The sequence below is a fragment of the Carettochelys insculpta genome, chromosome 12 (assembly GCF_033958435.1).
Source record: "Carettochelys insculpta isolate YL-2023 chromosome 12, ASM3395843v1, whole genome shotgun sequence".
Lineage (NCBI taxonomy): Eukaryota > Metazoa > Chordata > Testudines > Carettochelyidae > Carettochelys > Carettochelys insculpta.
In genome coordinates this window covers 19,451,422-19,473,806 of record NC_134148.1, presented here as the reverse complement: position 1 = coordinate 19,473,806, position 22,385 = coordinate 19,451,422, and the positions used below count along the sequence as shown (strand labels likewise).

Below are 22,385 nucleotides of genomic sequence, written 5' to 3'. Positions count from 1 at the left end.
TTTACTTTGCAATTACAGCATCGCGAGCCCCAAAGAAGTCCTTATAGAGCCACGTACAGCTTTGGAGCTGCAGGTTGCAGACCCCTGTGCTAGACATTGCATAAATACATAGTAAGAGAGAAGTCGTTCCCCAAAGCACAACTGGAGTTGCGGGTAGCAAGGGACATGAAGGATAACAAGAAGAGTTTCTACAGGTATATTAGCAACAAGATAGTGCTCAGGCAAAGTGCAGGATACTTTACTGAATGGGGAAAGCAACCTAGTGACAAATGATGTGGTTCTGAAGTACTCGATGCTCTTTTTTGCCTTGGTCTTCAAATTCAGCTCCCAAACTGCTGCACTGGGCAGCACAGTAGGGAAGGTGGTGAGTAGCCCTCAGTGGTGAAAAACAGGTTAAGAACTATTTAGAAAATCTGGATGTGCAGAAGTCCATGGGGTTGGATCTAATGCATCTGAGGATGCTGAGAGAACTGGGTGATGTGATTGCAGACCCATTGGCCATAATCTTTGAAAACTCATGGGGATAAGGGGCGGTCCAAAACAACAGGGAAGGGGCAAATGGGGAAGGAGGCAGCTCTGGGGAAAGTCAGCCTCACTTCAGTCTCTGGAAAAATTACAGTCCTCAAGGAATCCATGCTGAAACACAGAGGTGAGGAAGGTGTTCAAGAACTATCAATATGAATTCAACAAGGGCAAGTTATGCCTGACTAACCTGACTGTCTTCTATGTTGTACAGACGGCCCTGTCAATATGGGAAGAGTAGTGATACCTTGACTTTAGCAAAGCTTTTGATATGGTTTCCACAGTATTCTTGCGGGCAAACTGAGAAGTATGGCCTGGATGAATGGACTATGAGATGGACAGAAAGCTAGCTATGCTGTTGGGCTCAATGAGTAGTGATCAAACGTTTGATATCTATTAGGCAGATGGTATCAAGCAGACTACTCCAGGGGTCAACCCTGGGACTGCTTTTGTTCACCATCTTCATTAATGATCTGGATGATGGGATGGATTACACCCTCAGCAAGTTCACAGATGACACTAAGCTGAGGGGAGAGGTACATAGGCTGGAGGGTAGGGATAGGGTCCAGAGTGACCTAGACAAATTGAAGGAGTGGGCCATTTGATGAGGTTCAACAAGGACAAGTGTAGCATCTTGTACTTAGTATGGAAGAATCCCATGCATTGCTACAGGCAGGGGACAAAATGGCTAAGCAGCAGTTGTGCAGAAAAGTCCTGGGGATTGCCGCATATGAGAAGCTGGATATGAGTAAACAGTGTGCCTTTGTTGACAAGAAAGCTAATGGCACTGGGCTGCATTAGAAGGAGCAGTGCTAGCAGATCAAGGCAAGTGAATATTCCCCTCTATTTGACACTGATGAGTACTCTATCCAGTTGTGGGCTCCCCACTACAGACAGAATGTGGACAAATCAGAGAGTTTAGTGGAGGGCAATGAAAACTATTAGGGGGCTGGTGCACATGAGGAGAGGCTGAGGGCACCGGATTTATTTAGACTTCAAAAGACAATGAAGAGGGGGATTTTAATACCAGCCTTCAACTACCTGAAAAGGAGATTCCAAAGGGGATGGAGCTAGGCTATGCTCAGTGGTGGCAGATGACAGAACAAGCAGCAGTGGACTCAAGTTGAGGTGGAGGGATCGAGGTTGGATATTAGGAAAAATTATATCACTAGGAAGATGGTGAAGCAGTGGTATGGGTTGCCTAGGGAGATGAAGGAATCTCTATTCTTAGGGGCTTTTACGGTCAAGCCTGACAAATCCCCAGTCATAATGATTTAGTTGGGGTTGGTCCTGCTTTGAGCAGGAGGTTGGACTACATGACATCCTGAGGTGTCTTCCAACCCTAGTCTTCTTATGTTTCTATGATTACAGCAGAGTTCTAAACAGCAACAAGGGTGAGGTAATATGTTTTTCCTACGGTGGTTGCAGCATTCTCTGGAGAACAAGAACTGTTCTGTGATAAGGTTACCTCTTCTGGGGATTTGAATAAACATGTTTAACACTATCAGTAGTGGCAAGCCTCAGGGTTGATCCTTAAGCTGAGTGCACCCTGGTAATGTAATTGAGACTGCCATAAATTACAGAGGCTATTGCACTTTTTACATCAAAAATTCATCCTGTAGTACTGATCCCTGTCTTTAAAATGTAAATACAACAGGATCTCAACATTCGTGAGGGTTCTGTGTTGAGAACCCTTGCAAATATTGAATTTCACGAATATGGCAGCCACTCCCCACCTGGAGCCTGGCTGCCATAGCTCCTGCCCGGAGCCCAAGGGAAGCAGTGGCTGCCAGCCCTCCCCGCCCTGGAGTCCCAGGAAGTGGTGGCTGCCAGCACTCCTGCCCAGGGAAGCAGCAGGCACTGTCTCTCTCTCCCTTGAAGCCCCAGGAATTGGCAGCCACTGACACTTCCCACATCAGAGCACCAGGAAGCAGCGGCAGCCAGCACTCCTGCCCAGCGCCCCAGGGGAAACGGCCACTCACGAATAACTGAATTCACGAACCTTAAGTTCACAAATGTTGAGACCCTACAGTATCAGCAATGCATTCACACACTCCCTCCTTATTAAAGATATCCCTGTTCAACTGCAACATGTAGGCTATGTCTACACTATGGAGTTCTTTTGAGAGGCGATCTTCTGGAAGCTATTTTCCAGACAATTGCCTTTCAAAAGAACTCATCTACACACAAAAAGCTCCCAAAAGAACAGATCACTCTTTCGAAAAAGAGAGCATCCACACAGCCTTGAGTGCTCTTTGGGAAGACACGAGCTGGAAATGCCATGGACTAGGTGGCATGACCAGCAAGCCCTCAGAGGGCCCTGCCCAAACAGTCCCTACCTGCACATGCTGCTGAGGTCTGCCTTGGTGCATACAGCAGAGCAGAGCCTGACCTTGGTCCCAAAGCTCACAGCCAAGAGCCATGGACTGACAGCAGCCCCAGACCCACATGCGTGCCCCGGCTGCGCTGTTGGCTACCATTGTTGCGGCCACCCTTCACCCACTCTGGTGGCTGAGGCCTGGCCCTGGGGACCGCACCCACCACAGCCCCGGCATACCCCCTGGTGACCTCTGGGGCCTCTGGAGCTACCCAAGCTGCTCCAATGGGTGGGACCAGCTGGTCCTGGCTGAATGCGACAACATGGGATTGCAGCAGAACAGTGGCTGCATGCAGAAGGAAACAGTCCTGGAGGTCTGAAGGTGGCTCAACCTGATTCTCTGATGCCAGGATATCCACATGTGGCTCATCCTCACCCTGGAGGGGTGCTGGGCCATTACCATTAGGTGAGGTGCCTGGCTATCAACATTATGAAGCTGGCCATCCTGGACAGCTACTGATCTGTGGAGAACCACGGCGCAGTGGGCAGGTTGACTGTTGAGGCCACCGTCCTCGAGGCAAGGTACACTCGGTTTGCAGGCCCAGCATAGGGAGGGAGCTGCCAGGCAAGGGAGACCCTTAGGGGCTGGGGATAGTGTGCAAGGGAGCAGGGCAGGGAGGCATAGCCCCAGGAGACCGTGACACCCCACGCTGACACAGGCTCACTGCTTGAGGGGAGCCCACCAACGGGCTGGGCAGCATGGCAGAGGCTGGGAGGGAACCCACATCCCACAGTGGGAGTTCATTTTTGGGGACATTACCATGTCACTGTGAACAGTAGGGGATGAGGCCTATCCCCAGCAGCCCCAGACCTTGCAGCTGTACACAGGCCACCAAGACCCCACCCAGGAGCTGTTCCACAGTTGTCTCACCCAGGCATGCTACCCCATCAAGTGTGTCATCAACTGCCTGAAGGTGCGGTTCAAGAGGCTCCTCACGTGCCTAGACACCAGGGTGAACAATGTCCCCCAGGTGGTGGGGGCGTGCTGTGCCCTCCACAACCCTACAGAGGCTAGGAATGGGACCCTCCTCACAGGGTGGACAGCCGAGGCTGGGCCTGGGTACAACCAGCCCTCTGCAGTCCCCAACAGTCAGGCCCTCTGCAATGAGCTCTGGATCTGGGAGGCCCTCTGGGCAGTTTTGCCCATGGGCCCCAGTAACCCTCCCTTGGGCAACCCCGGAAGCTCCTCCAGCCCACTGCCCCATCATCTCCCCATGACCCCATCCACCCTGCCCACTGCCCCACCAACAACAAGGGACATGGGGGTGTTGACAGGAAAAAACCATGTTATAAAACAAACTCAAACATTGGCAATGAGAAAAATAACATCTGAACTATACATATAGATGTTACTATAAATACATATACATGTTATATATTATATAAAATCACCTAATGAATTATTTTATTAGTCTTTAAAGTGCTACATGACTGCTGTTTTGTTTTGTTAGAATACAGACCAACACAGCTACCTGTTACTATATACGGGGGGGAACTATATACATTGGGAAGGGTCTGGGATAGGAGTGGAGACACCAGAACTTGGACAGGGACGCATGGAACTGGGTTGTGGCCCTCACCCCTCCACAGGTGTGGAGAGCCACAAACTACGGTGCCTTCACCCACCCCACCCTCCCTGAGCCCAGGGCCCCATCGGGCCTGAGATGGGGCCCAGACCATAGGGAGTTAGGAGCATGGGACAGGAGCCGTGGGCTCAGTGAGGAGGAGGGGGGACTGGCTCAGCAGGGCACACTGTTGCCAGGAGCAGTTGCTGAGGTCCCATAAGGTGGCAGGGGGGAGATCCAGTGGCAGCAGGGCAGTGAGGTCAGTGGTGAAGGCAGCGGGGCGGGGAGCAGGCAGACCGGCTGGGGTCATAAGGCTGGGCCATCAGCCTTGTGAGGGTCCTGCTGATGGACCACAGGCTGATGAACCAGCAGCTCGGCCCAGGCATCCCGCCACCAGGCCTGGTTGGTCTCCTCCGGCCGCAGATGCTGCTGTGCGACCTGGTTCTGGAGGGGTAGGCCAGCTGTGTTGGTGGTGGCCTCACTGTCCTGTGTGCGGCACTGTGACCACCGGCCACGGGCCTGGCCAGCCACCGGAGGCAGGTGTGCCCCAGCCCTCTCTGCAGCCACTGCTCCTGGCCTCACCGGCCCACCACCACGTGCTATAAGGATGGAGGAGGAAAGAGAGGTGGTCGCTCAGTCCCGCAGCCTGGGAGTGGCAGCATGTGTGCCCTGTGCGGCAGGCCCTGGTGCCCATGGGCCCCATGCTGGCTTGGGAATGAGGGCCCCTCATTGTGGCCCCCCTGACCCTTCCCCCCAGGGAATGGGCTAGTGAGCAAGGGTGGGGTCCGGGCACACAGGGGTCCCTGCATGGGTGGCATGTGAACTAGGTGAGGCCCGGCCCTCCCCAGGTCCCTCCCCCACAGCGCTGTGGCTCACAGTGCTGTCCACAGGAGCTGGTGCTGACAGCTGCCTGCAGGTGTGCCTGGGGTGCACCCTTCAGTGGTGTGTGAGGGGCTGTGATGTTGCCTGGGTGGCTGACCCACTCTGAGCTGTGGCTGGGGTGGGCACCCTCTCCCCCGCCCCAGTATGTGCAACGCTCCTAGCACTTACCGGAAGGTCCCTCAGCGATGTTGGGGGATGCCCAGCTGGAGGTCCGTGAAGGGACAGCAATGATCAGGGCCCCCTCAGACGACCTGCCATCCAATGGGGCCTCTGGCTTCAGCTCTGGCCCCAGCCACTCCTAGGCTGTCTCCTCGGGCACCAACTGAGTCCCCTGGACTGATGTGTTGATGGGGCTGTGGGGGGGCTGTCGTCACCTGCGAGGAGGCTGTGGCCCCTGTAATGGTGGCAGACGGCGCCTGGCAGCATCCCTGGCCCACGCATATCCCTGACACAGCTCTTTTACCTTGGAGTGGACCTGCTCCAAGGTATGGCAGGGGTGTCTGCAGGCTGCCAGGCAGGTGGCCAACCAGCCGTAGGCAACAGCATTCCACCTCCTCCCCACTGTTGCCCACACGATGTCTTCATATGCCCTCAGAGCAAGGAGGTCTTGCAACTCTGTCTCGCTCCATGATGGCACCCTCCACCTGGCAGCTGGGGTGGGCTCCTGGGATCCCTCTGAGGGCTCTGTGGGGGACCCTGGGGGGTCACATGGGGGCTGGCCTAAGCCATGGTGCATGCAGTCTCTTCATGGGGAGGTGTGAGGGTGTGTAGCACCAGGCTCCTGTGCTTCCCTGCCAGCATGCTCTCAGCTTCCTGCCATGGGGTTTCTAGGGCTCCCTGTGGCTTTCAGACAGCTAGACACAGGCAGCATAGAGCTCCAGGGGCGCTGGCCAGGGCATCGCCAGGCTCCAAGTGGTTAGTGCCATGGATGACTGCTCTTTCGAAAGAGCAGCCTGTGGAGCGTCTACACACATTCTCTTTCAAAAGTGTCTTTTAAGAGAAGTCGCTCTTCCTGAAACGGGAAGGGAAGAACACTTTCAAAAGCAGCACCTCATTCTTTCGAAATTACTTTTGAAAGGAAGTATTTTGCATGCAGATGCACCACAGGAAACTTTCGAAAGAGCCCATTCTTTCACAAAATATTTCAAAAGGACTTGCTAGTGTAGACACAGCTGTAATGTCATCCTGGGAGTTTTAAATTGTTACTTTTTTGACTTCTTTGTTTATTAAACTCTTGTCAGGACTCTTTGAGTCAGCTTGGGATATTTATTCAAAACAAACAAAACCATTTACTGGATGCTAAAACACTGCCCTGTTTTGGGGAAAAGGGAGTTAGCATTCCAACGTTAATCATTAAAAATATAGCCAATGCAGGTTTTTTTAAAGGGGACTTGCAGTCTAATCCACAGAACACAACAACAGGCAAAGTTTAGAGACTTCAAATTCTGGGCTTCTTGTGCCTTCAACTTAACTAAGTTATTACTTCTTTCTATCGTGATCCTCTGCCAAAATGCAGCATAATGTAATCCAGCTTTTGGTCTCTATTTAAATATGGTAACAATTTTTCAAAACGGAAGGCTGAAGGCCTGCACAGGGGTTGCCAAATTAAAACAGGAAAAACTGCTGCACTAGAGTTTTCAGATAACTTTTGAACAGGGGCAAGGAGCAGCTGTGGAAGATGTTAAGTAGGAACAACTTACAGATGCTAGGAACCACTGCAGCAACAGCACAAACTCCTGCCAACCCAAAGCAGGTGCTATTGGAGCACAGGCTTCCTGCCGGATATAGTACTGGGTGGTGCTCTCGAATATACCTAGGCAACCGCTGGGTTTATGTTTTAAAAAATACATTCACTGTTATAAGCAACCAGTATAATGCAACTAGGCAGTAGTGCTGCTATTTTTTGCATGAGCAGGCAAGTCGAAAGAGCCTCAGAGTGGCAACTAAATATGCTGCTAGTACGAAAGTCACTGGAGCATGGATGCAGCCCATACAGATTTCTCACCTGCAGAATCAGTATTTTGTTGAATGTCCGAACCACCTGGCTGATCATAAAAAGGATGTGTATAAAAACAGGGAAGTTTTAAACTACTTTCAATCCTTCCCTTACGTTAAGATACGAACCTAGCCAACAACCAGACTTCCACTTTCCAAGGAGTGGAAAGGAGGTATCTTGACAACAAACAGGAATATCACCCAAGAACGTCTCCAGGAGAAAAACTGGGCTTGAAAGGTCTGTCAGACGAGATCACTGCAAAACAGCACATTGATATTCTATTCCACAGTTAGAATAGATGAGATAACATATCATACGTACATGAAGACAGCATAAAACCTGGAGGGATGCCACACCTCAAGTCCACAGAGAGACTGCACAGTGTCCTCAATTTACCTCTTCTAGATCCAAATAGATAGCCCTGCTAAACATATCAACAACATCCTTTAGTAATATGGCCCACATTTTTAAAAGGTATTTAAGCGAAGTTACAATGTGCACCTGATTTAGAGCCTAATCTCATTTTCAAAAGAGATCCAAGCATGAAGGAGTCTACATTCCAAAGCGCATAAACTACTTCTCAATCTTTTCCTAATGCAACAGGCCCAGTCATTTATACTAAGCCTTATGGGAAGTTCAGTAAATCCAAAAGGGTCACCCAACCTTTTTCTGAAGCAAGAAGAACATCATTTTTACCGCAATGAGCACGGTTATAATTCCATACAGATACATGAATCCAGATGAGATACATCTACCCTCGTGCAAATGAATCTGAAGAGTATTTAGTATTTCAAACAAAATAAGCATGATACTTCGTGTGATATACGTGTAATTAATTTTGGTTTTGTACATTTGTTTCTCACATTTAACTATGCAGAATGCACGCTGTGTACGATAGTCTCCAACTGCTGCCAAACAGAACACAATCATTTTTGCCTGAAGAACAAAAGATGGGAGGAAATCAAGCTTTTACAGTTAGTGTGTATCACAAATGGGGAGAGTTTACTAAGTACAACAGAACCGGTTCAGTTGTATACTGGGTTTTTATAGTCAATATTTTCAAAGTTATTTTTGTTGAATTTCTCAGTTATCATTTCAGACCCCATTATGTCAGTCTCATTCCTAGATTGTGCTTTTCTTTCCAAGTGCTTTGTTCTTGCTGGTTCTTCCCAGCTTTTTAAGTCAGGGAATTTTGTTTCAAACCAATACATGAGAAACACAGCACTGACTTTTCTACTTACCTGAAGAAAGAAAATAGTTTCTATATAGCATTGAAAGCAAAGTATTTAGTACATATTCAGAAAAACAGAAGCTGGTGTTATGATGAGGATACTTATCTTTAAAACTACCACCATTAAAGACTCATGCATGTCACAAAGAAAGGGGTATCGAACCACTTTTTTTCCTAGTTTACTTCACATCTTACCACTAGAAACAAATTTATAGTAGTCTGTCATGAATAGTTCACAAAGAGGGAAAAACCACCATTGAACTATATCATATCTACAGTATGAAGAAACGTTTACCCAGAAAAAGTCTCTACAGTTGATAGAAAGCTACCATACAAAACTTTGGTATTCAGAATTGTTAAAATTACACAAAATTTTTAGACTCAAAGGGCAAGCCATGTTAGTTTGTGCCTTCACAAACAACAAGCAACCCTGTAGCATCTTAACAACTTACAAATTTATTTATTAGGTATTGAACTTTTGGGGGTCAGACCCACTTCCTCAGATACCTAAAATCTGAGGAGGTGGATCTGACCCATGAAAGCTCATCACTTAATAAATAACCGTATTACAAAATATTTACTACCTGCAAAAAATGTTGTTTGTGTCTATGGAGTTTATTCTTGCAATATTAATTAAATTGGGGAAGGCTTGAATTTAGTAACTAACTAGGTCCAGCAAGTTAGCAACTGAATGTGTGCTTCAAAATATGGGATAGTCACAAATATCAATTCTCTTTTGGAAGGGGCAGGCAAAATGTGGTTTGTGGGCCAGATCTGGCCTGTCAAGCCTTTGGATCTAGCCTGAGGCTCGATGAGACCCTCAGGTAGACTCCCTCCCTACCGCAGCCCAAGGTCACTCAAAGCAGATGGCTGCTGAGGTGTTGTGCCTTTAGGCCCCATGTGCCATTTGTGTGGGGGCAGGGGGAAGGCATGGAGACTTCATTCGCTGCCCCCATTCTCAGCACAATTCTGAGGTTTCCACTGGCACATGGCCCCAGCAGTCGGCTACCTTGAGCAGCCTAGAGCTGCAGCAGGCAGGGGGCTTACCTGATGGTCCTCCTGGACTGCTGGCCAGGAGCCACTTAAATAAGCACCTACCAGCAAGAGCCTGTGTCTGGCACCCCACACCCTTCTGCTTCAGGTTACCACCAAACTCTCTGCCCGCCTCACCCCAACTCACAACTCCTTCCCACACCCTGCTCCTCCTCCTACACTCCTCCTCCATGCCAGAAACAACTCCTGCATTCAAACCCTCTCCCGAACCCTGCACCCCCTTTTGGCACCCCAATCCACTGCCCCAAATCACAACCCCTTCCTTCATCCAAATCCCACAACCTCTCATATACCCCATCCCCAGAGCTCCCTTCTGCATCCAACCTCTATCCTAGACCCTATACCCTCTCCACAGAAATGTGCAGCGCTTGACCACTTACCAAAATCTGCGTATGGACACCACCACCACCCGCCCTCCCACTCAAATAAAAATGGTCCACTTTTGTCCTTGAGGTTTTCAAACCTACTCAAAGCAAAGGTCACATGCCAAACCACCCTCCCTCCCATACAAAAACGCACAGCCCACCTCCCCGTCCTATTTCACTTGTACAACATTCTGATGGCAATTGAAGCAAATAATGCCATGGAAAAATAGCTGACAGCTTTAAATTAATTTTTAGCTGTCTTTATGATTTAGCAGGTAGAAATTGGAGCACTTGTTGGTAGTCAATGAACACTAGCTGACAACATGATCACTGGCAACTTGAATTAATTTTTATCAAGAAATACAAATCTAAGTTTTGCTATCAACCAATAAAGCGCTGTAAGAGCTGGGGCCTGAAACTTGAGAAACTGCCTCTCTTCACTACATTTTTTCATGACAAAGATGTGTTGAGGGGCTAGAGCAAGAAGTTCCAATACTCAAATGTACGGAGGCTGGTGGCAGAGTATTTGTGGAACACTGCAGAACTCAAAGGACAAAAAAAGCAGTCTTGTAGCTTTAAAGCCTAGCAAAATGATTTATGAGGTGATGGGCTTTCATGGCACAGACCCTCTTCTTCAGAGAATTTCCAGATCTGGAGAACTGGGTCTGTCCCACGAAAGCTCATGACCTAGTAACTCACACTGTTAGTCTTTAAAATGCTACAAGACTGCTTTTTGTTTTGTTAAGCTACAGACTAACATGGGTACCTCGCTGTGACTATCCAAAATTTATGTTTCTTTTAAGTCTGGAACAGCTCCTTTCTACTGACCTTCATCATAGAATTCTGTCTGTATGAATGGCAGAATTGCTGCATTTTTATTTATTCCTTTGCTTTATGCAGAATGCAACAAAATAAATTTGACACTGTTGTGAGATATTTTTACCCTGAGATATTCTGATGGATGCCCTTTTGTAATGTCCAAGTATGTATTCGTATCAATTTATCTATTTTGTAATTGTATCAGCTTTCAAGTAAACCAATTAACACTAAAGATGGGCTGAACTTTGCAGCTCTACCCCAACCCCATATACTTCAGTTTGGCGAAATGTATAAAATGAGGTTAATAAGAGAATTAAGGTAATAAAAGAAAGCAACATACATTAGTCATGGAACCTGTAATCCTTCTCTCAATAGCATAAAATTATTTCAGTGCTTTCCAGGCAAATCTAGTCAAATCAATTTAACAAACAAACAGTACCATCTCCAGTAATAGGGTATTTTTTATTAAATTATATAGCAGCTGGAAACAAAACTGGGTTTTTTAAAATAATATATATAGCAATCAAGATTTGAGGACTAACTTCCCTCTAGCAGACAGACAGATGTAATGAAACTACCTGAATTGCACGAATTTAAAGACAATTTCACCCTCAGTGGAGGGTACATTATCAGCCTGAGATGACAGTACTCTAGGTCAGTGTTTCTTAAACTTTTTGAGATCATGGAACACCAAACAATACTTTTATGAAGAACACTTCTGGAATTCTTCCTGAAAAAAATTGTCAACAGACAAAAAAAAAGCCAAACAGCAACATATAAAGCAAAAGGAAAATGAAGTAATTTAATCGGCTATCAGCATTGAAGAAGTAACACTGTCACTGGTTTAATAACAGAAAATATATACCATCAGTGTCTGATATCAAAAAAGTGTCAGAGGCTGACAGCACACCTGTGAGTTGTTCACAGAACACCAGCGTCCCACAGACCATAGTTTAAGAAACATGGCTCTAGGTAATTCTTTGCTGATGAAAAACAAATTAGAAATGTATTATGTATTACAATATTGCACTGTCTGATTTGCTGCAACAAAGAAAAAAAAGACAATACCTGTGGTGTAAAGTGTGGTGTAAAGTTAATTAAAAAAAATTTATATGTTTAAGCTGTGAAGTCAACAATTTAATGCTCTCCTATACATAGTTAAATGAAGTGACAGTAGTGGCTCTTTGCCAAATCCCTTATTATTTGAATATGTTTTATAAAACATTTTACTAGCTACCACATTTGCAAAACGAATGTGAATAACTCTGGTTCTTATCCTCTTGCAGTCAGCTTTGCAATGGCTCACTTCTGCAAAGTGATCTCTATGATATGCAGAAGTCCAGGATCTTAAAAAACCTCAACTCTGCTCTCAAAGGTTACATAAAGGTCAGTTTTCATTTTATTCAGCTTACCTTCTAACCTCATAAAAATGCCTCCACACAAAAATGGCCTCGAAACCTGCTGATGGAGAGAGACTCCTCTACCCTGGTGAGGGCTCCTCATTTTGAAAGATTACTTCTCCTGCTCTGCTTTCCCTCCCCAACCTTTGCATTCACTGCCAAATGCCATTTATGCAGCTAAGTCTGCCCATTCCCCAAGGACAGAGTCACAGGCTGCACCTGTTGATTGGAGGTAGGTTAGAGACGCAGTTTGCCAAGAGCAGCTCCTTGACGTTGTAAGAGGCAAAGCAAGTGCTTTCTTAACCAACTAAATGATGGAAGCCATTTTAGATGAGCAGAGGAAGTCTCCTTGAGACAGAAGAAGATATTCCCTTCTCCTCCCATGCCACATGACAGATGAGGATCCAGCCAGCTCTCACCGTCAAGAGGCAGGCTACCCCTATTAACTGCTCAAGGATAATACACTCCAGCCAGAGAGGACTGATCAGGTTGACCCACGCTACAGTCAGTACGCACTGACTTAAAAAAGTACAGTCCATAAATCTCTGTGTAACAGAAATAGCAATTCCTATCCAGAATGGACATGTAACATAGCCTATGACAGTGCAGCCACAAGGCCAAAGAAAACTGAGTTAGCAACAATAACACCTGGCAATTTTACAGTACACTCATCTCTCATTTAGCTAGTACTTTACTTACGAGTGCTCGCTAAAGCGCGCGACACATATACCTACCATGCTCACTAGACAAGGGAACTTCCCCCGCTGATATGAGCAAGCCGCGGGATCCCTGGCCAAGGGATGGGGAGACCCGCAGAGGGTGCAGAGCCATCTGCAGGATCCCTGCCTGGGGGGCGGGGAGACCCACAGCCCACGGCTGAAGCCTCCTCCCTACCTTCCCCCAGACATGCAGCTGTCTGACAGCCCTGGAGGGTACAGAGGAAGAAGGCTCTTAGGCTGCTTCTCCCCCGCCCCCTGCTGGTGGGAATGTGAAACTGACCAGCCATGAGCTGATCAGTTTCCCAGTCCTGCAAGCCATGGGGAGATTGGTGTCAGCCTGCCCCTGGTTCCCAGCTCCTGCCACTCTGTGAGTCTGGAAACCAACCAGCTCTGGTAGTTCCTGGCTACCCTCCCCTTGCAGGAAAATGTGAGTTATGCAGGGGTTGCAGGAACAACCCCTGGGTAACTTGAGAGTTTACTGTATTAGTCCCCCCAGCCCATCCCACAGACCTCAGCCTCGGCCAGGTTTTAACTCCCCACCCCAGCAGCCCCAAACCACCCTACCCTTAAACCATGCCCCAGCAGCCCCAAACCACCCCCAGTCTTAAACCTCTACCAGCAGCTCCAAACTGTCCCCAGCGGCCCCAAACTGCCCCAGCCTTAAACCTCCCCCAGCAGCCCCAAACCACCCCCAGCCTTAGACACCCCCCCCAGCAGCCCCAAATCACCCAGCCTTAAACCTTCCCACAGCAGTCCCTAACCTCCCCCAGCAGCCCCAAATTGCCCCCAGCCTTAAACATCCCCCAACAGCCCCAAACCGCCCCCAGCCTTAGACCCCCCCAGCAGCCCCAAACCGCCCCCAGCAGCCCCAAACTGCTCACAGGTCAGCACCTCCCAGTAGCTCCAAACCACCACCAGCCTTACACTGCAGCCCCAAGCTTCTCCCAGTCTTAGACCCGCCCCCCCATACCATCCCCAGCCTTAGATCCACCCCTCCCCCACCGCAGCCCTAAACAGCCCCAGCCTTTGACACTCCTCCTCCTCCTCCCACAGGCTCTTCACCAGGGCTGCTCAGCTGGGCAGCTCCTCCAGCCCTCCTGCTCCCAGCAGGAAACAGTCGTTAAAACCAATTAACTCAAGTGTTAAGGTTTCAGCACATAGGCATAAGGTAATTGATATTTCTACGGATAGAGATAGCTGCCATCTCCAGCAGCACACTCTACCAACAGATATCTGCCTCAGGCAGCAGTGTTAAGAAACTGCAAAAGGCTTCTATAACAGCCACATGCAGCTCCGAACTGCCGAGCTGGCGACCCTTAACAAATTTAACGGGACCCATGTTTGGGTCCCAACCCATAGGCTGGAAATCCCTGCTCTACATACAAACATTGCATCCTATTTCTGGTGCCAAACTATCCAAATGCATCAGAAAAGTACTTAACTCAACTGGCTTATGTCAAGTTACCAGCACTTGGAATGAATCAGGACTTTTAGATGTATTTTAATGGGAATTTAGTGTCACTCTTATGAGGTAGCTCTTGAAATGAATGGAGTACCAATCAAGAGGAAGTCCAGAGTTGATGAGGTCAATCAGTCAGGGAGGATGTGGCCCTCTTCCAGCAGATGATGTGGAGGTGTGAACACCAACAGAGGACAAACTGCTTTTGTAGTTGGCCAGCCATTCCCAGTCTTTGTTTAATCCTTGATTCATGGTGTCAAATTTGCAAATTAATTGTAGCTCTGCAGTTTCTCTTTGGAGCCTGTTTTTGAAAGGTGTCCCCCCCGCCCCCCCCAAGATTGCTACTTTTAAATCTGCTACTGAGTGTCCAGGGAGACTGAAATGTTCTCCAATAGGTTTTTGTATGTTACCTTTCCACTTATTCTTTTACGTAGATACTATCCAGTTTGGCCAAGGTATATGACAGAGTGGCACTGCTGGCACATATTGCCTCTCAATGTTCACACCCCCACATCAGCTGCTGGAAGAGGGCCACATCCACCCTCACTGAATTGACCTCATCAACTCTGGACTTCCTATTGACTGGTACTCCCTTCTTTTCCTGAGCATGTATATTCAAGAGCTGCCTCTTGCATCTCCACTACATGAATCTGACGAAGCGGGTCTATGGCCACAAAAGCTTATGTTCCAAAAATTCTGTTAGTCTACCATGTGCCACAGAACTCCTGGTTACATTTTTCCTTAAAGTTAAGAAGTTTTTCCTAATGTCCAACCTAAACCTCCCTCAGGAAAAGTCTTCAGATGCTCTCTCTACAGACACTGTCATTATTTCATGTATTCTGTTTATAACATCTGTCTCCTTCCAGATGCAGAGGCTCTGCACTTTGAGTGAGATAGCTGGGGAGGTCTGTACCTCAATATCACTGAAAATTAATGCATCAGGATTCTAATTCCATAAAATTCTTTTAAAAATCCCAGCCTGTGTCTTTATTAATAGTCTGGTTAGGAAGCAAAACCCAAATAGATAATTCTTCTTATTCATTAGCCAGGTACACATTTTAACATGTGCCATAGCCCCTCACTGAGCACCAATAAAGCTGTATTGCTTCAATGCTATTGACGACCCAATTCATTAGCAGCACGTTCAATATCATACGAGCAAGACTAACACAACCTAGATACTGAGTCAACTTTGTCCTGAATATAACTCCAGTGACAAACTGGGCCTACTGTGTTATGATAGTTGGCAGCAGATTTAACTAGCAAATATACAAACATAATCACATCACTACAAAATGCCAATAAATATGAGAGACTGGCCCCTCAAAACTGAAATACCAAGTTTGGTGGATGGGGGAAATTAAGAGCATCTTGTTGATAAAAGTTTATTTCTATACTAATTTCCCCCCTTGGATTAAAACAATTTAGTTTTACACTCTCTCTCTCTCTCTCTCTCTCTCTCTCTCTCTCTCTCTCACACACACACACACACACACACAGAGAGAGAGAGAGAGAGAGAGAGAGAGTAAAAAGCAGTGTTTCCCAAATTGCGGCACATGCTGTCTTTGCAGAAGCATGAAGGAGTAGCTGAGTGTGGAAGAGCTTGCAGGCAAACTCCTCAACTACTTTCCCAAAGTTTCAACATTCCCTTCCAACCCTAATATTTTTAGCCATCAAGCTTGCAGAAGAAATCTGTCAAACACATTTGAACCTGAGTTTGCTGAGTGTCTGAAAGAGGAGCTGTAAGGTGTGAACAACCCCCTTAATTTCAACAGTGATACGTTAAATATCAATACTTAACTGGACCAGGGATCATCATCACAGCGTACAAAAAAGAAGAGATTCATATTAAGTCCAACACCAATGTTTGCCAAAGCAGGGGACACAAAGAGTTAACTGGAATGCATACACAGAATACATATTAATTAAGAGAGGTGTTATTGTAGTGGATGCACAACTGGTTTCTTTCTCCTGAAAAGGCGCTGAGTTTTCAAGATATTAAGAACAACTGATATAAATCCATCCTAGTTTCTTAGCACAAAACCAAGAGTCCAGAATGCACAAGGGCCCAATGCAATGCCCACTGACTCAACGGAACTGTCATACGCAGGAGTTTACCACTCAGCAGCCCAGCTCATGGAGCTTTGGCATACTGCACCATGCTACTAGCCAAAAGATGGATCTGACAACAACACTGTGATCAGAAGCCCATATCCAGTACTGCTGAGGCAGCCTGTGTATGCTTTGTGTTCATATCTCCATACTGCCCAATCCTTAGCGTGGCCTTCATGTCTGACGTGTGGAAAAAAAGCATTCATCTCTCATGCAGAATTAATAAAGTCAAATCACAGCAGATGCCTTAAGGACAAAAATGAACTGGAAACTATGTAAGGTGAGCAAACCTAGGGCCTCACTGGTGTGTGCAGATGTAAACAAAGGAAGACAATTTACAGCAACAGTAAACAAGTATTTAATGTAATAGTTTTCTCCAAGCAGTCAAAATAATGATCAGGAAAACAAAACAATTTCCACTAGCTACAGGGTGTGAACTAGACCTTGTGAACAGGATCGTAATAGAAGGTTGGAACTGCCTAAAATCATTGGGTCTGTTGTTTACTGTTGACATTCTGCGCTATGTGAAAATATTTCTTTGTTTGCAATCCAAATTTCTTAATCTCTATCTGCATCATCTTGATGCATGTACAGTACTGCCTGATTTTTTCCACCAACAGGATATACTTTAGCAACCTAATGGAATTATGAGTAGACTCAAAATGTACAGCAGTCTATTTGTGTACACATGCTCCATATGGAAAACAAAACACTTATTTGATAATACTATGTTCTCACTCCAAAAAATTGAAATGGCATTAGGCCATATGCAGACAGTTAAACAGGGTAAGTGAGGTTCCCTTCCCTCCGCCAGGCTTTAGTGTCTGGACAAAAAGCTATTAATATAAAGGATTTAATAAATCTATGGTGAAATGCAAATAAGTGTGTTGAGACCCACTGTCCAGAAAAGACTAGGACAATTTACAAACCTGCCCAACATAATGTTAATCAGAGAGTCTAGGCTCTGTAAAGACAGTTTTTTTCCCTCTAGTCTAGACTTTTTCCAGTGATGGATTAGAAGAAGTCTAATATTATTTCTGTCCTTTTCATCAGCACTGTAAGAACATATCCAACTGTCAAAGCAAGTTATATATGTGATACAAAATAAAAATGGATAACACTGCATTGGGCCTATTCAAGCAGGTCACCTGAAAAAAATAATTCTTTGGACAGACAATGCCAAATCCCTGATCTTTTAATCAGTCAAAGTTAATCAGCCATACCTATCCAACATACCTGTACAGAGACAAAACGGTAATACTCATGCTTCCTGATCTTTTAAAACAATCTGAGAAATTCTCCATTTCCCCTTCCAATGGAAACTTAAAATGCAAATAAAAACATTAACTTAAAGCATTGCTAAATATTTTGGGAAGTCTGCAATATGCATGCCATCAACGTTAAGTATGAAAACCAAATCCAGTGGTTGATTTGAAAGACATACTAGAGGTCTGCAATGACAGAAGAGTTACTTCTTTTGTCAAACTGCATTTTAATTTAATAAACAGAATAAATTAACTATGAGTTGATATAATGAATAACCCATTGTTCTGCTAGAAGCCTACATCACATACTATATTTATATTTGTCTGTGCAGTGGAAGGACAGGCACAGACTTGTTTATGATCAGCAAGTCCAGTTTTCAGTAACTGCTGTATCTTGCTACACTATTTGATTGAAAATATATGTGTTGCATACTAGAAACACTTCTTTTAAACTAAAAACGTCCATCCACTATAATAGCAAATTGGAGGAGGCAGGAAAGGGGTAAAGACAATAGTGAAAGGCGCTCATTTAAAAGTGTTAAATCCTTCAGAAGTTAAAAAACACCGACTTCCTAAAATATAAAACCTAGGAGAAAATACCCTTCTCAATTAAGTGATAAGTTAAAGCTACCCAGAAAGCTGGAATCTTGCCATTTTAGTATTATTCTGAAGAACAGTTTATACAATACATTAACTGCCAGTACACTTCAGCTACTGTAAACATTACTAATTCTTAGGTTGGGTGCAGGGAACGAGTGAGTTTCCAAAGCATGACTTAAGAATTGTACATGTATTGCTTTTCTTTTGCAATGCAACCTTATCCTTTCTGGTTAAAAGAATAATTGAATCTGTACTAATATAATATACAGGACACTAGTAATTTTTTTAAAAAAAAACAGGCATTCAAGTGAAGACTGCTTGTACTAACATTGCAGTACTAAGAGAATACACAGGACTTCTAATATTAGCTCTCCATTGGCAGAAAAACAAAATTTACAGTAAAGTTGAAAATGAAGTTCAATTTTACCGTAAGTAAATTGTTTCACATATTATATGTCTACAGTATAGCACGCGAGTACCAATAGATACTGTCTGGAAGTGCTGCAGAAGTTTTAGACCTGTCAAACAGTAAAGGTTATGCATAGGTGAAGGATGGCTAATCAACTAATTCTACAAGCCATACTGGGAAAGGAGACAACCACAATGTACTGGTGAAACCTTTGATGGTTTCAGATACTTTGCACCAGCTTATACCTCACCAGTTGGTGAAGCTAATGAAGGTCTTTTCTACTGAAAAAAAAAAAAGTTATTTACTTAAACACTTTACATATTTGAGCCAGGATCTCTCTGAATATAATATTATAATACCCAAGCTCTTTTTAAAAAACAAGTTCTTATTAAAGGAGAGATTTTACTTAGTAGCCATTTTGTCTTCAACTTGGATATGATACCTAATCTGAATGCAATGTAAACATGCAGTCAGAGAAGCTGATTTCCAACCACTCTGTTGATGGGAGGACAGAAAATGTAAAACATGTACCACAAAAACCCATTATAAAGCAGAATAATCGGCAGGGAACACAATCATAGCACCCAGGAAATTATTCAGCAATATTGTCTCCTTAAGTCACCTCACTGCACACAAAAACTAAACAAAAGGCTGTGTGTGTGGATTAAGGACAGAGAATGTGATTTAGTGTTTAATTTCCTAGGATTCTTAAATATCCATTTAACTACATAACCCCATCCCCAAAGTATTTTTTTATATTTTACAATTTCTTCTAAAATTCTTATTAATTCAATATACTATAAAAGCTAAGTATAGTATAAAGCAACATAAACACTGGATCAGTATACTGGATACTAGATGCCCATAATACGGATAGCGCAAAAGGCAAAAAATATTGTATAGATACATTTTTTAGAATATACCCAAAGGGCTTAATCCACATATTGCAGGTGCCAGACCCTTACAATACTTCACTGTCAAAACAAAGCTTTTATTTTTTTTAATTTGTAGGACAAACTAAACTTGATTCATTTAAAAATTAGTTTTTAAAAAGTAATACTAAATTCAACCAAACACTGGTTTACTATCAGGTGCTTTTGCTTAAAATTTATAACAAAAATTGGATTCTTGGAAAGGAACTTGTATGCCACATTTTAGCCGAAACCACATTTTAATTGTATACCTATGGAAACAGAGGTTTAGAATAGGAATATTGATATAATCTTTACTACAGTATTTTGCACTTCTTGATGTATTAATGCTTTGGGGATCAGACAAATTCACATATCAAAAGCAGCCTATTAATAAGGAGAATGCAATAATCAATTTTTAAGATACCTTAAGTAGGTGAGACCATATCCATTATCTTAACACAATCCTATTATAATTACCATTATCTCTGGATACAAATGAATGTAAACATAACCAACCAAACCCTGCTGTGCATTTGACTGTATATAATTTCTGGGAAAAATGCTGGTATCCCCAAATAAAAGAGGATTTATGGGTGTGATACAATACAAAACATACACACACCTGTGTGTAAGTTATACCGATTTCCAAAAGATGCATTCTTCCGTGGAAATGCAGAACTGCCACCTCTCCTGGATGCTGTACAATCTTGAATAAACATTGCAAAAACATCTAAGGAAGGTAACTAATTCCAGGACAGAGGAGGTTTTGCTTTCCCTATTAATATTCTTATGGACAATGGTCCCTCTGGCTGAAATTCACAATACTGTACGCTTCTTCCTCTGTGTGTGTGTGTGGGGAGGGGGCTCTCTCTCTCTCTCTCTGCAAAGGCAAGTAAACACATTTTCCATTCCCCATCCCCCACCCACAGATATACACCACCATCATGCAGTGCAAGTTATCTCCCAACCTCCTTTCTTTTAAATACACCCAGTGCTTCGATCCCCACAGATTTTAAGCCATTTGTTTTTCCACAGCTCTGGAAAAAAAATACCTGCTTAGGATTTATTGGGGGGGGGGGTGTCAAATGTGCATATTAAGTAACCATCCCCCCCCCCCCGCACCAACCAACAACAACGTCAAGGGCCCTATCAGCGTGCAGCAGGCTCTGAAAATGCACATGCCGAGCCTGCCCGAGCAGATCTCCGGCTCCGCCAGCGTGCCATGGGGCTGCGGCTCTTACCAGATGGAGTTCTTGATTTTGTGTTGCAGAGCGCTAGCTTCCGTCCCTTGCAGCCCGGGCACCAGGGCTGGCAGAGCCCCCCCTTGCGCGGGGGCGCCGGGGAGCTGCTGCGGCGGCGGCTGCTGCGGCGGCGGCTGGGGATCGGGTTGCTGTTCTTCTGCCATCATCGCCGGCGGAGGGGTGCGGGAGAGGGAGCGGGCGCAAGCGGCGCTGGAGACACTAGGCCTTCGCCCCAGCCCTCGAGTGAGTCGCCTTTCCCCGCTGCCGGGGGGACATCACGGAGAAGCCGCGCCGGGCCCGGCCGGAGGGAGGGGAGCCTTCCCCAGGGGAAGGCGCATCGCGGCGCTGCCCCGCGCTCTGGGGTCGGTGGGGGCTCGCCGCCGCTCCGGCACCTGGTCCCGCTGCAGCCCGCACGGTGCTGCCTGCAGCTTGTCCGGCTGCTGCTCTGCCAGGCGCAGGCAGCCCGTGCGCGCAGGCTCACTGCCGCCCTGTGCAGACAGCAACAACACGGCTCAGACACGGGGGGAGGGGGGTAACCAGGGCAGGGACCCAGCTCGCGGCGGAGGGAAGGAGGGGGAGGTGGGCTCCCACAGCGGCGTGCCCCAGCCGCCGGCAGCGCTGCAGAGGGGGGAAAGCAGCGCCCTGCCGCTGAATCCGCCTGCCTGTGTCAGCGGGTGTCCAGGCTATCGGTGCAGCACCAGGCAGGGCTGCCAAGTGGCCATGCGAAACAGAAGGCTGGGCTGGGCGCTCCGTGCACAGGGAGACACCCAGCAGGGCCAGATGCAATGGCATGGAGGCAGCCCTGGCGACGCAAGGCGGCCTCTCACCTGCTGGCCAGGAGTTGTACAGTACACCCCTGGAGGGAAGGGAGCTGGGATAGCCCCCTCAGAAGGGCATTGGTAACATGTGCTCACCAACTTGCACAACACTGATTATATGCTTGGTTAACCAAACGCATAGATGACATTGTTCATGATTAGGTTTGAGGGTTTGTTAGTCAGACATACAAGGCCTGGTGTTTTACAGATACACATCACAGTGAGGGGCAGGGGCCTTAGGAATGCCTCATAGGCACAGGGTGTGCAACCCTGGATCGGATGTCTGTGCTAAGGTCTACCACCCAATCTGTAAATCTGTATTAGTTAGCATTGCATTTACTGAGATGAATAGCCCCATTACATTGAAACTATTCATTGTAAAAGGCAAAACACCTGTTGGATGGCATTCACACATGTAATATTTGAGAATAGGCGACATTGTTTGTCTTTAAAGTGCTGCTTGACTGCTTTTTTGTTCTGACATTGTCCTGTGCATGCACACAGATGTAAATTAGATTATTAGATTCTGCTATGCCAATTATCTAAACATTATGACCTCCCCAATATACTGTTATCAATATTTTACCACATATAAGCTACATCTACACTGGGATACTACATCGAAATAGCTTATTTCG

The 22,385-nt window shown here is 45.9% G+C and overlaps 1 protein-coding gene across 1 annotated transcript in view; it reads right to left on the bottom strand.

Annotated features, from left to right (window-relative positions):
* The window catches only part of RFX7 (regulatory factor X7), a 116,776-nt gene extending 95,389 nt beyond the window's left edge, over window positions 1-21,387 (bottom strand). Inside the window, exon 1 of the mRNA XM_075007379.1 lies at window positions 20,930-21,387. Coding sequence (XP_074863480.1) covers window positions 20,930-21,096 — 167 coding nt within the window. The 5' untranslated portion in view covers window positions 21,097-21,387. The remainder of the gene's footprint in view (window positions 1-20,929) is intronic.
* Window positions 21,388-22,385: the final 998 nt, after the last annotated feature.